Here is a 16,435-nt window from a genome sequence, read left to right on the forward strand (position 1 = left end):
GGTCTCGTGCCCGCTTTATGTTTGGCAGGTGATCGGGCCGGACTGGAGGGGCTAGCGGAGCTGTCATTGGCGCCAGCTACTCTTAGGACTTACCGCCAGGCATGGGCAGAATGGCAATCTTTCTCTGGAGGTTCAGCGCGGCAAGGTAGGCGTGGCCAAAAGCTTTTGCTTTCTTTTGTGTGGAAGTTGTACAACACAGGCAAGTCTAGGGCGGTGACGGCGCGTTATTTAGCCGGTATTTCCTTTTTTGCGCAGCTTCATGGCTTAGCGGATCACACAAAAGGTTTTCTGATTAGGAAAGCCATGAAGGGTTGGTCACGTGTAGCACCAGTAGCGGCTGATCGCAGACGCCCTATCGATTCCTCGCTTCTTGTTTCGCTTAGTGATAAAGTTAGTTGTTACGCAGATTCCGTGTTCGAATCATTGTTATTTAGATTAGCTTTTTCTGTAGTTTTTCATGGGGCACTGAGAGTGTCAGAGCTGGTATCGCCGGCGAAGCATAAGCATGCGACACTGCTTAGCTCGGATAAACGCTTAGACCAGGGGACTATGTGGTGTAGAATCAGGCGCTCAAAAACGGATCAGTTAGCCATGGGGAATTGGGTAAAGATGGCCCCTGGGGTCACTCCTTCAGTCTGCCCTGTGACTCTTGCTGCGCAGTACGCGTCAGTCCGTCCCGAAGTTCAGGGTTCCTGGTTGGTTCATTATGATGGTGTGCCATTGACCAGGTATCAGTTCAGCTGGATGTTGAGGACGTGTGTAAAGGGACTGGGACTGTCTACCTTGGACTATGGTACCCATTCTTTCCGCATAGGCTCCGCCACGTCTGCCGCTGGCGCAGGGTGGCCGGTTTCAGACATAAAGAAACTAGGGCGTTGGCGCTCCGCATCGTATAAAAAGTACATACGTCCACAACCTCTTCCCTGATGGTCTGTGCGTGTATGGTTTCCAGTGATGACTGCACTCCTATGTACCCCCCCCCCCCCTTTTTTAGTCCTACTCGGGGATTAGCTACGCTCTGTTGTTGGGCCAGCGTCCGGAGTTTTCACGCTTTTTTACCTGACCTGACGGACTGAATCTGGCTTCACACAATTCGGCTAATTAGGCTTCAATTAAGAGTCCCTCAGCAGGTCCAGACGTTTTTTCTCCGGCCGAGTAATCCCCCTCTTACCCTTAACCATCCAACTTCCCCCTCCCTTTGTATGTGATTACCCTTGTATTCTTGAGTGGCTTCAACTAGGTTGATGCAGTGCTACCGCACCAAATTCGTGCAGAATCCAAATTTTTTCTTTTGGCAGATCCTCCTAAAATGCATTATACCTATCCTTACTTAACGCATTCTAACTCCTTTCTACGCAATTTCTCCTTCAGGTATGGGCAAAGACAACTTCAGGGTGTGGATAGTGGGTCACTCGTTCGTATATTGGGCTGAGAAGTTGGTAGCTGCAGGTGAAGGACCTGTCTTCGATTGGAATGGCTTGGTGCGTTGGATGGGAGTGAGGGGAATGTCCTGGCGCGAGCTAAGGGCTTTCCTCATGGATAAGGTGAAGTTGTTTGGTTTACCTCAAGTGCTAGTCCTTCATCTGGGAGGTAATGACCTGGGGAAAATGTCCCAAATGGAGTTGAGGGCTTTGATCCTTGGAGATCTGGCCGCCGTGAGAGCAGCTTGGCCTGAGTGCACCCTTATCTGGTCCTGTATCGTGCCTCGACTATGTTGGAGAGGAGTCAGAGACTGTAGGGCCATTGATGAGGCTAGGAAAAAGCTAAATGCAGCAGTTTCACGATGGATATTTAAAGCAGGTGGCGCAGTCGTGCTGCATGAACTGATTAGATTCCGTTATCATCAGCTGTATAGGCCCGATGGAATTCACCTAGTTAAGGCTGGTTTAATTTTGTTTGTGGAGGATCTGTTGGTAGTGGTAGGATCAGTTCTTTAATTGGTGGCGGGGCGGGGCCTCCGGGACCGGGGTCCCCGCTTTGGCGGAAAAGAACGGCTTGTTGATCATTTTGAGATGTTTCCCTAAGTTATTTTGCAGCGTATTTGGTGTTGTTTCGGTGCGCTCGCCTCTCATTGGCTTAGGCCTTTCGCTAGACCACCCGCCCCGGGGGTAGCGAACCCACCCGGATGGGTGGGCAGTCAATGGGGAGGTGGGGAGGATACCGCTTTTCTGAGTTAGACCGAATAGCGTATGCTTGTTTGGGGTGGAGTTTAGTACATAGCCGTTCTTTCTGGCCACCATTAAAATAAATTAACTAATTAAACTAAACTTAAATTAGCTTAAAAATTTATAAATAAATATCAGCTGACAATTTCTGCCAAACCCAAGTCTCCGTGTCTTTATTTCTGGTTAAAGTGATTAAGATTAAGGTTGTTATCATACACATGCTTCAGGTCACACATCTGCTATTACAATGTTTAGAACAACGTAATGGCTGAATAGACCATGTAGTGAATTAAACATGATAGGAGGGGTGTGGTTATTCAGGAGCATGTGACTTAAGGAGCCTATGGGTTTGGGGTAGATGTTTTGTCGGTTGAAGTTATTAGAGCTGAAAGAGGAGGAGTCTGCCTCTTTTACCTCAGAAAGTTTCCCACCCTCCCTTCCCTGTTTTTCGGCTAGGGGTGGTTATTTAATTGCGTCGGCTGATTGGCGGAAAAGAACGGCTTGTTGATCATTTTGAGATGTTTCCCTAAGTTATTTTGCAGCGTATTTGGTGTTGTTTCGGTGCGCTCGCCTCTCATTGGCTTAGGCCTTTCGCTAGACCACCCGCCCCGGGGGTAGCGAACCCACCCGGATGGGTGGGCAGTCAATGGGGAGGTGGGGAGGATACCGCTTTTCTGAGTTAGACCGAATAGCGTATGCTTGTTTGGGGTGGAGTTTAGTACATAGCCGTTCTTTCTGGCCACCATTAAAATAAATTAACTAATTAAACTAAACTTAAATTAGCTTAAAAATTTATAAATAAATATCAGCTGACAATTTCTGCCAAACCCAAGTCTCCGTGTCTTTATTTCTGGTTAAAGTGATTAAGATTAAGGTTGTTATCATACACATGCTTCAGGTCACACATCTGCTATTACAATGTTTAATGTATTTTAATAAGGATGTGCACTTACAATTTGGTAGGGGTAATGAAAGCATCAGTTTAAAATCGCTCAAGGCAAGACTGGGGTGCCAGAAAGACAGTCCAAGGAGCAGGATACCACCAGGTCCGGAAGCTGGGGTGAGCTGGAATCTCGGATGTCAGCACAAAATATTTTCACCCCTTGAAAGAGGGACAATGCGCGCGCTTTAGACACGCACCAAAATTTCAGGGTGTGTGGCCTAGTGGCAGGGGGTGTGACCTATACTCATGGTGCTGCCGCAAGGTCACGCCCCCATTTTCACTGCTGTGGGGGCATGCCCAGCAGCTCCGTGAGCTGCTGGCTATGCCCCCAGCCCCTCTGGCTACAGGAATAGATGCTGTGCGCATGCGCACCATCTATTCATTTGTGACAGGGGTGACTCCCAACTAACCTTCCCCCCCCCCCGCAGCAGGACACTGCTGGCCCGAGGAGGGATGACGGATCGTCCCACAAAACCAGGATGTTCCCGCGATAAGCGGGACAGTTGGGAGGTATGGTTAAATACTGTCAGATCTGCTTTACTGTCATTCCACTGCAGCAAATATAACACTGCTTGGTCATACTAATAAACACTATGTGGATTTTACCTAGGTAAAAACCTCTCTATGGCAGGGTTGCCGACTTTAAGATTCTCCTCTCCGGGAGAAGCCCGGAGAGGAGAGTTTCACCAGCCGCTCAGGGGGCGGGGCTTACGAGTGACATCACTAAGCCCCGCCCCATGCTGGTAAAACAAGGAATTAACAGATTTCCGTGGAGGGGGCGGGGCTAAAATGACGCGATTGTGTCGTTTTAGCTCCGCCTACTCCTCTGAGCCCCGAGGATTGCGGCATTTTAATGCCGCGATCCGGAGGACAGCGGGGGTCCCCCCTGAATCCGGGAGGGTTGCCCACCCTTCTGGGGGGCCGGGAGGGGGTCCCGATTTTCAGGAGACTCCCGGAAATTCCGGGAGGGTCGGCAACCCTGCTCTATGGGCTGCTGAGTGGTAGCCCATAAATCCGGAGTCTGCCCATGTTGACACCGGGACCATGATTTTCAGCAGCCCATAGAACCTGGTAGAAAGGTGGGAACTGCACATGCGCTAGTGCCCGTCGCCTGTCATCATAATACAGGCATTGGGAACACAAAAAGTTATGAGCCGCCACTGCTAATAAATGCAATGAACACGTGTAAATGGAGTGAAATGTTCATTGTGTAAAAAATATTTATGTGTCCTCTCTGAGGGCGAGATTTACTAAAGCTTGAAAAGTGATAAAATGGAGAGATAAATCACAAACCAATCAGCTCCTACCTGTCATTTTTCAAACACAACCTGTGAAATGGTAGTTTTATCGCTCTTCATTGTATCACTTTTCAAGCTTAGTACCTCTAGCTCTGAACAACAATTGACACAGACTCATATTCCAGTGTCAGCTACTTTTGACAAAGCTAACAGACCAAAGCATAATTTTAGCTGCTACACACAATTAGGGGGGTATTCAATCACCTGCAGCCATCTCCCAATGGGGAGATGGCTAAGGGGTCCTGTCTTTCCCAACAGTATTGAACAGGGTATCTCGGCAGAACGAGCCTGACTTCACAAGCATTCTGCCAAAAAACGGCCGGGAAGTGATGAGCTCCTGGCTGCAGCTCGCCTCTTCCCGGCCACAGCTTGCGTCCATGCCCCCTTCTCGTTCCGCTGCAGGCGGGACATTGAATTCCGCCTGCTTTTTCTCGGTCAAACAGACAGAGAACGGGACAGGGTCACGACTGTCAAGCCAGCTTGACAGCAGTGACCCAACATTGAATACCCCTTTAAGCTTTAAAGTAAATAAATAATAGTTGCTATAAACAAAATACTTTTGGACGCAAGTGTTAGTGGATGAATGTACAATGAAGCTAATCTTTGTAGTGGAATAATGTTCTTCTATGTAAAGCAAACCAAAACTATAAGTGACATACTGTATCCTTATAGACAATAAGCCCTTATATCTCTACTAATAAATGTATGTTCCATGCTATTTCTTCTGTCACAGGCCTGGCATTCCTTGTGGTATTTATATGTCTGTTCTTCACACATCTCTGGCCAATATCTGCTCTGTACCTGAGCTGGGTCTTACTGGATTGGGATACACCAGCAACAGGTAAAAAATAAATTGATTAAATAATAAACATGCAAACACAGGGAAAAGGAGTTTGGGGATTATGCACCGGTGGGTATTCACAGTACTCCTGTAAAAGCCGCAATGAATATATAATCATATCTATGCGACTATGAATGTATGTGTGCTGCCAAGGACAATGAATGAACAGTAGAAGGGGAAAGAAAGATTGTCTCTTTGATGGCGCAAAGAAGAGGATTTATGTGTGTAAATATAAAATATACCTTTATTATATAATTATTATTATATTATATTATATCATTAGAACCATCTATTAAGTGAAATATGAATGTTATTGATTTATTACAATAAACAAATGTCAACATACTGTATCACTGTGTCTTGATTGATCACTATTGTTATGAGTTTGGGTGTAAACCCACAGCTGTGACTGCTGTGTTGGGCGGCCACAGCGAACCCTGTTAACCTTTTTTGAAGGCTGGTACCTGCAAAAACTAGGACTTCGCCTTTAATAGCCATGTTTGAAGGGGCAAATTAGGTCCGCCCCAACTCTGGTGCCACCAGGTCTTGTGTAAGCACAAAGCACCAAAGATCCAAAAGGAAAAGGTCAAAAAGTGAAACTGACTAACGGGACCTACCTGAATAAACAACTAACTAACGGCACCCTGCTAACTTCAGGTGAGAAGATAGCAAAATGTATGAGCGACCTAGTCGCATACCAAAGGCGACCTAGTTGCAAGCATAACAAATAGACATCACACAAAAGCACAATATTATGCCACACAAAAACAGAGCAAACCACACAAAGACCACCCAGACCTAATGCCTTCAGCTGCGGCAAAGCGCGCCTGGACAGCATCTTCCACTGCCCTGTCAACCGCCAGGCAGAAGTCGTCACCAGGCCTAAGGATCAGGCAGCCGCTGGAGAGGAAATTACTATTCTTCATCCCTGGTTGCGGATGCAGGCTGAGGGAAGCACCGTGACTCTCCGTCAAACTGGACAGCGGACCTGACGCACTTGCCGCCTGTCAGTGCGGCTGACAACTACAGGGGGAATTTACTTAGATGGGAGTTTTATTTCACATGGGATGTTGCTATGGGCAATCAATTAGTATCTACCTCTTATTTAGCACCTTATAGAAGATAATAGATAGTATCATATTGGTTACATATAGCAACATCCCGCCTCAAATAGAACTCCCATCTTAGTAAATTGCCCCTATGTATCAATATAGGGGGATGCTAATTATTATCCCTATGTAGATTGTGTCTTTCAGCCAACAGAGAAATGATCAATTAGTATGCAGAAGGGAGAATTATTGCCAGTCACAGGTTAGAGCAGCAGTTCCCAAACTTTTTTAAATCACGGTACCCTAGAGTATTACAATTATTTTCACGACACCCCTGGGCCACAACTTTCTTATTAAGAAATTTTGAAAAAAATATTGAATTCACTAAATTGTGTTTATACGTCATCCTTAGATTCAGTAATGTGGTGAGGGACTATATTGTCAGCCACCATCTCTGGATTTGCCTATTTAATTGACCATAAAAAATGGAATTGGTTCTGGACCACCAATCTAAGGCTCCCCTGCAACTGTCCCTAAGGCACCTCAGGGTTTATGAACCACTGGGTTACAGTATGTAACCAGGGAATAATAATAAAATACATTGTATCACTGCCACTTTAAGGAGCGTTTTTTGTTAAAAGGATCCTAAACCGAAGGAGTAATGTGACAATGTATGGGACTTGATCTATGATGCAGGCTCCTACTTAGGGAAAGTAGGAAAATGTCTATTTTACTTTAATATAGATACTTAAGCATGAGAACACTCAAGATTGAATATATTACCAAATCCGAGTTACTGTAATAGTATTGATTCGGATCCCTTCTATAGTGTGAGGATCAAACCCGACAAAAAGCAAACACTGAATACACTGCTCCCAATTTACACCATGTGTAGAATATAAATAAATTGTACTGTCCCTTTAAAAGATTCATGTAAAACAATTGAATTGACACCAGCGCTGGAAAGGTAATCCTTAGAGCTTTCTCAGTATAAAGTCCAGTATCCAACTTTGGACAGTCCCCCAAATGGGTGTAGTGTTATGGATATTGCAATCCTCCGAATATGCAATGAAACAGAAACAATATATAGTGCATAACGTTGAAAACAACAAGTTTAATAAAGGTTTGCACTTACAAATGGTTGAAGATTAAAAGCATATAACAAGTGATTTGAGGCACAGCAGGAGTGATGGAGTCTGTGAATGAAGCAGATCAGCTCCGGAAACTGATTCAGCCTGGACACGCCAACCAAGATTTCCAATTATGGATGACGTCACCACTGTGTCCCGGTACCCAAGGTGGGCTCGATCCTCACTATTGGTGCGGTAGTCTTTTGGTAACCCCAGGAGGAGAAACAGATGGGATGACCCGATGTATCGGAACTTGGCGTCCTCTCACACAGGTGGCCAGGAGGAAATAAGCCACCGGAGGTGTCCAGAGTGCAGGTCCCAAATTAGAGCCTGGGGTAAGGGAGATGATTTCAAAGTCCACAGTGGGCAGCAAAGGGGAGTAGTAAACACTGGGGGTCCTGGAGGTGAGAGGTAAGAGCATCTAATGCGTTTCACTACTTGCTGTACCTTTATCAAAGCTGGAAGTGCAGGTATATGTAACCAATATCTGTGATTTCTATTATAATGTAGTGTTCAAGATTGGTTACTAATACTATTCAGTGTGCTCTCTAATGAGCGCCTCTAATGAAACACACAAGTTGGGATGGTTTGGGGGCATGTTTATATGGCTGTGACATGACTCTCCCATGCCTGACACTTTCTACCAATCACCCCTGGTCTGAATTTACTTCCGTTATCGAACATATCATTTCCTGAATATGGCTGCACAGGTAATAAATGAACCAGAGTATAATCCAGCCATGTTCGTCAGAATTTGGAAAATGTGGCGGGAAAACATGGCACTAGAATTTAAATGATTTCACCATCTTAAAATACGGAAACTTCGTAAAATGCTGAATCCATCTTCCAAAAAACACATATAAAAAAGCCTGATAACAATCGAGATTGATCTCAGTCACACCCAGCTGAAACACTGGAGCTTAGTAAATTTACCCCTAAGAGTCACGTACTGTATACAAACAAGATCCATCTGTCAGGCAGATTTCCCTGCAAACCTTACTGTGAGAGAATTCTCATGACAAATTCTGCCCAAAATCGTGTTGTCGTGCCTGTGTAAAGGTGCATACACACGGTACGATCTTGACCATGTGTATGGGGGTTTAAGGGACTTCGATTTCCTGTAACCTCCCTGGAGTACAGAACCATACAATATTGACTATATTTACATGAGATTTTGACTATGGCAGGTGTTGACTATACTAGAACACTAGACTGCATACAATATAGTCAAATTTGGCTTGCCTGCACATTCTATTTTATCTTGCGATCGCTCACGCATCGGCATCACAAGCTGTATATCCATTTTGTGATTTGTGCTAACTTTGTGCAAAATTGGCAAATGATAAAAGCATACGCAAGGTGAAATTTGAACTTCTGAATTTTTACTATATAATAGTCAAAATAATAAATGAGAAATAAAAAATAAAATAGAAACAAATAAAGAACAAAGTATTTTAAATAAACAATTAAGTAGACGTTTTGTTGCATATCATTGTCTAGTTTATGAGACTAAAAGCCTGTACACACTGTGCAATACCCACTTCCGCCGATACCGTCGGCAGTGGGGATCCAGTGCATACACACTTGCTGATGCAGACGGCGGGGTAAATGGATGACATACATAGATGACAGCGGGGGTCTTTAATGGCCCACGGAACTGGAGGGCAGCTGTCAGGCAGGGCATGCACATTTAGTGATATCACTTAAAATGGCTTTATACTGTCCAGTGTGTACAGGGCTTTAGACGCACACTTGGTGGAAAATAATGCTCTGACTTATGCGGTGAGGAGGCCTGTTTGGTGCAGCTGCTGCAATAGTGTATGAGGACACATCTGTATAACTATAAACCTTGCACATTTTTTGGGTAAAGCAGCTTAAAAGGAGTAGTGATTACAACATCTTCTATTCTTTGTTGGCCCATAGGGGGCCGGCGCAGTGAATGGGTCCGGAACTGGTCTGTGTGGAACTATTTTCGGGACTACTTTCCTATACAGGTATACTTTAGCAAAAATAAAATATGTAATGATTCAAAAGACACTTTAAAACATTCATGAAGTCTCAAAATTGATTCCACAGTTAAGCCGTGTTCACACGGCGTGATGTGCTAGGCAATTTTACTAGATAGTCAAATTTGCTTAGCAAGGTTAGCCAGAATCGCACTGTCTGCACTGCCGAGGTTGATAGCGATGCACAGCCCAGCAACGTTAAAACCAACCAATTTTCGCTGATTCTGGCAAAACTTATGAGGGATTTTGACTAGCCCGATTTGGCCATAGGCAATATACACTGTGTGTGTGCAGCTTAATTAAAATTTCCTTGCCTGCACAGTCTATTTGGCCAGGCGAAAGCGATGCCACGGGGTTCGCTTATCACCCGCAGTGTACACAATGTGCAATTCTGGCTAACCTTACTAGGCAATTTCGACTGTCTAGTCAAAATTGTCTAGCAGATCACACCATGGGCCTGATTCTTTTTTACTCACAAAAGCATATTCTCTTTCTAATGGACAAAACCATGTGTACTGTAGGTGGGGCAGATGTAAGTTGTGCAAAGAGAGTTAGATTTGGGTGTTATTTTGTTTCTGTGCAGAGTAAATACTGGCTGCTTTATTTTTACACTGCAATATAGATGTCCGTTGGAAGTACACACCCCGCCCAAATCTAACTCTCTCTGCATGTGTTACATCTGCCCCACCTGCAGTGCACATGTTTTTTTCCAATTTGCTTTTGCGAATGAACCATGACTTAAGCTGCACACATATTGTATTTGGCCTTTGGCCAAATCAGCCCGTGGGCTAAGCAAAAATTGGCTTAGTCAAAAAAATTTGCCTGCATGCCCTGTGTACACCCCTTTACATACAATCCTTACCTCCCAACAATTTTCACGGGGCACACTGTGGTCCCACACGGGACCAGCCCCCCCCCCCATATAGAAGGGACAGTGTACGCCAGAGACGTAAGCCAAAGATTTAGAGCTGTGTCTTCATGGGGAAGGGGGCGTGGTCACATAATAGTACTAAATCACATTACACCACACAGTAGTGTCCATTATTCATATTACACCACACAGATTGCCACCTGTACACACTAGGTAAAGCCCCTTAGACAGACTATGCCAGGTAGTCGTGTGGGGACATAATTCCCACAAGCATAGCACCTCTGATCCACATAATGCCCATAACTCAGTGTGTAAGGGGCTCCAACCCCTCCCAGTGAAAGCCATGTCCTCCTTCCACCCGAGTGTCAGCCCTATCCCCCTTTCTTTCTAGTGTCATCCATGTCCCCTTTCCCTACCCAATGCCAGCCATGTCCCCCTTCCTTACCCAATGCCATCCATGTCCCCCTTCCTTACCCAATGCCAGCTATGTCCCCCTTCCTTACCCAATGCCAGCCATGTCTCTCTTCCCTACCCAATGCCAGCCATGTCCCCCTTCCCTACCCATTGCCAACCATGTCCTCCTTTCCCCCCTCCCCAGTCTAAGCCATGTGGACCCCCCCATTGTTAGTCATCTTCTTTTTGTGTCCAGTGCCCACTGCTGCTCCTGCTGCTCGCTAACTCTCCACCTTGCACCCAGGGAGAAAATATATACGATTGCTACTTGTGTGCATCTGTACTACCATTAAACATTCATCGACATCGCTCATGGACTCTGAACTTTGCCACAAAGAATATCCTGAGACAGTTTTGCATTGAATTGTTTGCACGTGTTTATTGTCCATTTTTTTTACAAATCGATGTACCTTACCACTGGCAATACTGTATGTTAACTGTATTGATGTACATTCATTTCTATTTGCTTAAATAAAAACTTACCCAATTAAAAAAAAAATAAACTCTCCACCTTGCACCCAGTGACAGGGGGTCTTCTCTCATTGTAGTCTGATCATATATGTGAGTGGCAGGGTTTTGCATTTAATGCTAGTGCTACTTTGCATTTTGAGATCTATAAGACACACTTGCCGAGGCATTCGCACAGGCAGGGGAGGGAAGGGGCATTGAAGGGGCGGCATCTTGGCGACGGGGCATTCGGCGGGGCAGCGTTAACCTATTGGCTAGACTGCGAGTATACGCAGCCTAGCTAATAGGCCTGAATCAGGCCCTTAGATTTAATCAGCCACAGAGAGAACCAGTGTAACCCATGGACATCATGGTTTAAAAGTGGTTCCCAAACTTTTGTGAATCACGACATCCATATAGGGTTGCAAATCATTACATAGTCAGTGTCTTAATAGACCGTCAATAGGTCTATCTCAAAAGGTTGACAAGGTTAACAAAAGGTTCAAAATGTCGACATGAAAAAGGAGTTTTTAAAAAAAAATTGTGTCAATGTCAACAACTGTTGACATTCCTGCACTCGCCATGCTTTGGGCTCGGTGCTCACTACGCTATTGCAGGTCAACCTTTTTCACTTTGTCGACCTTTTGGGGTAGACCAATCTAGACACTGTAGATCTATCAACCAGAACCACTCTAGAGTCTCATAATGTTTTGCGGCACCCCTAGGCCAAAAGTTTTACCAAAGTAAATTGTGTTTGTCATCCTTAGGGTCAGTTATGTGGTGAGGGATAGGATTAGCTTCTGTTTGACCACATATTTTATGATCAGAAGTCACAAATAACAGTTTACCTATTATATGGACCAATTTGAATTACTCCTGGACCACCCTGCAAGTATCCCAAGGCACCCCAGGGTGCCACAGTTTGAAGGGATAGTAGCATAAGGGATAGTAGCATAAGCTTAGGCCATGGCAACGTCTGGCTCTCCACCTGTATTGAAACTGCTAGTACCAGCATGGCAGTGGCTAGTTCCTCTCCGCCGTAAGGACCTGGGGAGGAGAGGGTGGTGGGGAGATGAGGAGCAAGGTCGGAAAAAGGGACCAAAACGGACCCTCGCCGACTCGCTTCGCTTGCCACGCTTCGGGCATGGAGGGCTTGTTCCTTCACTATCCGCGCCACCAATTTTAGTAATCAGGTGGCCAGTGAAGCGGAGTGGAGCGAGGGTCCGTTTGGGTCCCTTGTTCTGACCATGCTCCTCCTCTCCTCGCTCCCTCTCCCAGGTCCTTACGGCGAAGGGGAACTAGTCACAACTGTACCAGTATTTCCTCCCACATGCTGGGACTTGGCAGAGGCTATCATTAGGTAGATGCCGCCCTGCTACTGTGAAATCCCACCATGCGAATTAATGTGTACGCTGTATGAAAATCTTCAAAACCATTCGTAAGCCTCTCACCATCAAATTATTTTTCAAGTGGGCACCAGTCTCCTATCGCAGGTTTAGAGTGGGCAGAGACTTATGTGGCAGATGCGATGAATACAGGCATATCTATCAATAATTGGCCACCGTACGAATTTGCGGCCGTAATATCAGGTGTGAATTAACTCCATAGTTTCACAGCAGCTGGAGAGCCACAGAAGGGTTCATGTGTGCTATAAGCTGTGTTGAATGAAATCCACATAATGAAGCTGCCACATTGTATAGTATAACTCATTTTGCACTCTGACCATCTGTATTTATAGTGTAGATCTGGGGTTCGGCAAATTCTCACAAATTTAAAAACCACATCAATTCCACATTAGAACAAGAAAAATGGGGACTAAGTAAAAACCAGACCCGGACAAGACCCCTGAATGCCGGACCAGACATCAAATTCTTAATTCCAGAGCTAGTAGTGTCCGGCCCATGGGGATGTCTTGTTCAGGGGGACGTCTGTGATAGCTTTCACCAGGGAAATGGGGAAGGTGAGATTACAGCCTCCCCGTGTGGTCCGGCCCCTCCGGTTTTTGCTACATGCCCGGACCATACAGGGAGGCTTTATTCTCTCCCTCCTCCTCTCCCTGGTGACTGCTGTCACAGGCAGCCCCCCGCCAGACAGGACGCCCCCCGGACCGGACACACACTACAAGCTCCAAAAAGCAGAATTGGTACTTGTTTCCTAGCACGGCCACACCGATTTCCATCGGGGTGGTTTATTGAATCAAATGTGAATAGGGTCCCTGGGACCCGATTTTACATTGGATTCAATGTAAAATATTCCCTAGACCCCCAAATTTTACAACGTAAACCCCAACCCACGATAGACGCCAACCTGAAGCGTGGCGAGCGCAGCGAGCCCGCGAGGGGCGGCGGTGCGCGTCCTCCGACCTTTTCATTCCCCAACTATCCACGTCGGCGTGGAGTTGAGAATATAAAGTGTGGTGAGCGCAGCAAACCACCGAGCCCGAAGCGTGGCGAGCGGACGCGTATAACTTCACAGGTATACGCGTCCCCTCGCGAGGCTCTCCACGCTCCGGGCTCGGTGGCTCGCTGCGCTTGCCACACTATATATTCTCAACTACATGCCGACGTGGATAGTAGGGGAATGAAAAGGTCGGAGGATGCGCACCGCCGCCCCTCGCGGGCTCGCTACGCTCGCCACGCTTTGGGTTGGCGTCTATCGTGGGGTGACGACGGGGCCATATATAATGTGAAATGGGTCATATTGGCCCATTTCACATTTTTCACATTTTTCACATTTTTTACTATGTGAGATGGACTTAATCAAGTCCATCTCATCTTGTGCCATTATAATGGCACAAGACCGACGCGATGCTCCCGATTTCAATGTTAAAAAATATTTTAACATTGAAGCCTATGGCAAAATCGGGGGCATCGCGTCGGTCGCGTCAGGGCCAATGTTAATGGTCCCGACCGACGCGATGCCCACGATTTTTCCTTTGCCGGCAAAATGGACCTGATTTCAAAGGAAATCGGGTCCATCGCGGGTAGGGATGCCAATCCCGGGGCATTTTTTCAATCCCGGGATCCGGGATTGAAAAATGCTCAATTCCGGGATTCCCGGGATCCCGGGATTGGCATCCCCACCAAAAAAAAACATTTTTAGCATAGGACCCACCCCGGCCGACCCGCACATCTACTTACATTAGGGTGCGGGCGGGCGGCCGGGAGTGGGTTTGGAGGTGCACGGTGCCTCCCGGCAAGTGCACCTCCATAGAAGACGGCAGGCGGGCGGAGGCAGGCGGGCGGCGGAGAAGAGGCGGGCAGGCGGGCGGAGTCAGGCCGGCGTGCTGGCGGGGGGCGGAGAAGAGGCAGGTAGGCGGTCACTGGTGACGTGTGGCCTGCGCAGCGTGATCTCTACTGTCACGCTACGCAGGCCGCACGCCGGGTCAGGTTACCGGAACAGCCGGGCAGCGTCTGAGCGAGTGCTCAGACGCTGCCCGGCATTAGACTGCGCATGCGCAGTCTAATCCCGAAATCCCAGGATTGGATTCTCCAATCCCGGGATTAAAATCCCAGACTTTTTTAGGCCAAATCCCGGGATCCCGCCGATCCCGATCCCGGGATTGGCCACACTAATCGCGGGCATCGTGTACCTTAACTTAAAGGTACACGATCCCAAAGATTGTGGCCGTGCTAGGAAACAAGTACCGCAGAATTTGATGTCCGGTCTGGTATTCCAGGGTCCGGTTTTTAGTTTTTACCCATTATCAGAAAAATGTAACAATCAGGGCATGACTTAGATTCTCAGATGAGAATACCAGATGTATATGAGGAATGTTCTGCTAACATGTTTTCATTTGTTTGCTTTTCGTAAAAAAAAGCATAATAAATTAATTGTTCTTAATTCTTAATTTCAATAATTGGACATAGTCAGATCGAAAATTTACAGTTTTTTCATAAATCTATTAAGGGCTCTCTGTACTTTGTGGTCTTTATATCATAGCCTAGGTACATTCCTAACTTACTGTACATGTTGCTTTCTTCTCGTAGCTTGTGAAGACTCACAATCTGCCTCCAGGACGTAATTACATCATTGGCTCACATCCCCATGGAATCCTGTGTATTGGGGCATTTTGTAATTTTGTCACAGATTCCACAGGTTTCTCCCAGAAATTCCCTGGAATTCAGCCTCATTTGACCACTCTCACAGGAAACTTCCGGTTGCCCATACTGCGCGAGTACTTGATGAGTGGAGGTGAGTTGACTGCACTATATAACATGCAGAAAAATGATTGGATAAAAAGACATGATTAGCTTGTTAGGGCATATGGGGTCTCATTTACAAAATGTTAAATAGCCAAACCAGAGAAAAACATTCCAAGTGAACTTCTAGGTGTAACAAAAGAGGAACAGTAAAAGTTCCATATTTATTTAAGACTAAATGCTCCATCACTTTCATGACCAAAAACTGGGGTTGTTATAAAGTGGTAACAGGTTACATTTTGCTCATAGTGCCCTTTAATATTTTTTGAAGGCAGCGATTGACACCCTGCGAGCATTTGGGGGGGGGGGGGGGGGGGGTGTAGCCAGTGTTTTCTGAGCTTTCCCCGGCCGACGGGAGTGAGGGCTGCTGATGTCATCTGCGGCCTCCTTCTTCTCACAGGCTTGGCAGCACTGAGTGAATCCTGGCTCACTCCGTGCGGCGAGCAGGGGGGAAATCATTCCATGGTGAATGATTTTCCCCCTGGATGCACGATTGTGTATGCGATCACAGCTGTGCATATAGGCGGGCGAGCGTGTGGGCGTGTGTTAAACACTCGCTGCCCAGCGAGTTGATCTAAATCAGGCCCTTGGTCACACTCCCAGTACTTCGGCTACACTCACATACAGGGCCATCTCTATTTCCATTGCTCCATATATCTCTAACCTCATCTCCATTCATACACCCTCCCACCCTCTACGGTCGGCCGACGACTGTCGTCTCTCCTCCACCCTGATCACTGCTTCCCACGCTAGAGTTTCAGGACTTTGCCCGTGCTGCACCCCTTCAGTGGAACACACTGCCTCACTCCATTAGACTCTCCCTGACCTTGCAAAGCTTCAAACGGGCACTGAAAACTCACCTATTCATCAAAGCGTACCCTTCCACTGCATAAACTAGCCGGTTCTCCGACCCCTTGCCTGTTTACATCCTCCTATCTAGGTACCTCTTGTAATCTGTCTGTATCCCCTTCCTACTAGATTATAAGCTCCTCCGAGCAGGGCCCTCTTCCCTCCTGTTGTCAAAGCCCTC

General features: G+C 46.5%; 1 protein-coding gene across 1 annotated transcript in view; it reads left to right on the top strand.

The window, feature by feature from the left end:
* Positions 1 to 16,435, top strand: part of LOC146035604 (diacylglycerol O-acyltransferase 2-like) — a 47,701-nt gene that overhangs the window by 16,221 nt on the left and 15,045 nt on the right. The window contains exons 3-5 of the mRNA XM_083159143.1: positions 5,140 to 5,247; positions 9,350 to 9,420; positions 15,193 to 15,397. Coding sequence (XP_083015269.1) covers positions 5,140 to 5,247; positions 9,350 to 9,420; positions 15,193 to 15,397 — 384 coding nt within the window. The remainder of the gene's footprint in view (positions 1 to 5,139; positions 5,248 to 9,349; positions 9,421 to 15,192; positions 15,398 to 16,435) is intronic.

This window comes from Crinia signifera, chromosome 9 (assembly GCF_055691185.1).
Source record: "Crinia signifera chromosome 9, ASM5569118v1, whole genome shotgun sequence".
Taxonomy (NCBI): Eukaryota; Metazoa; Chordata; class Amphibia; order Anura; family Myobatrachidae; genus Crinia; species Crinia signifera.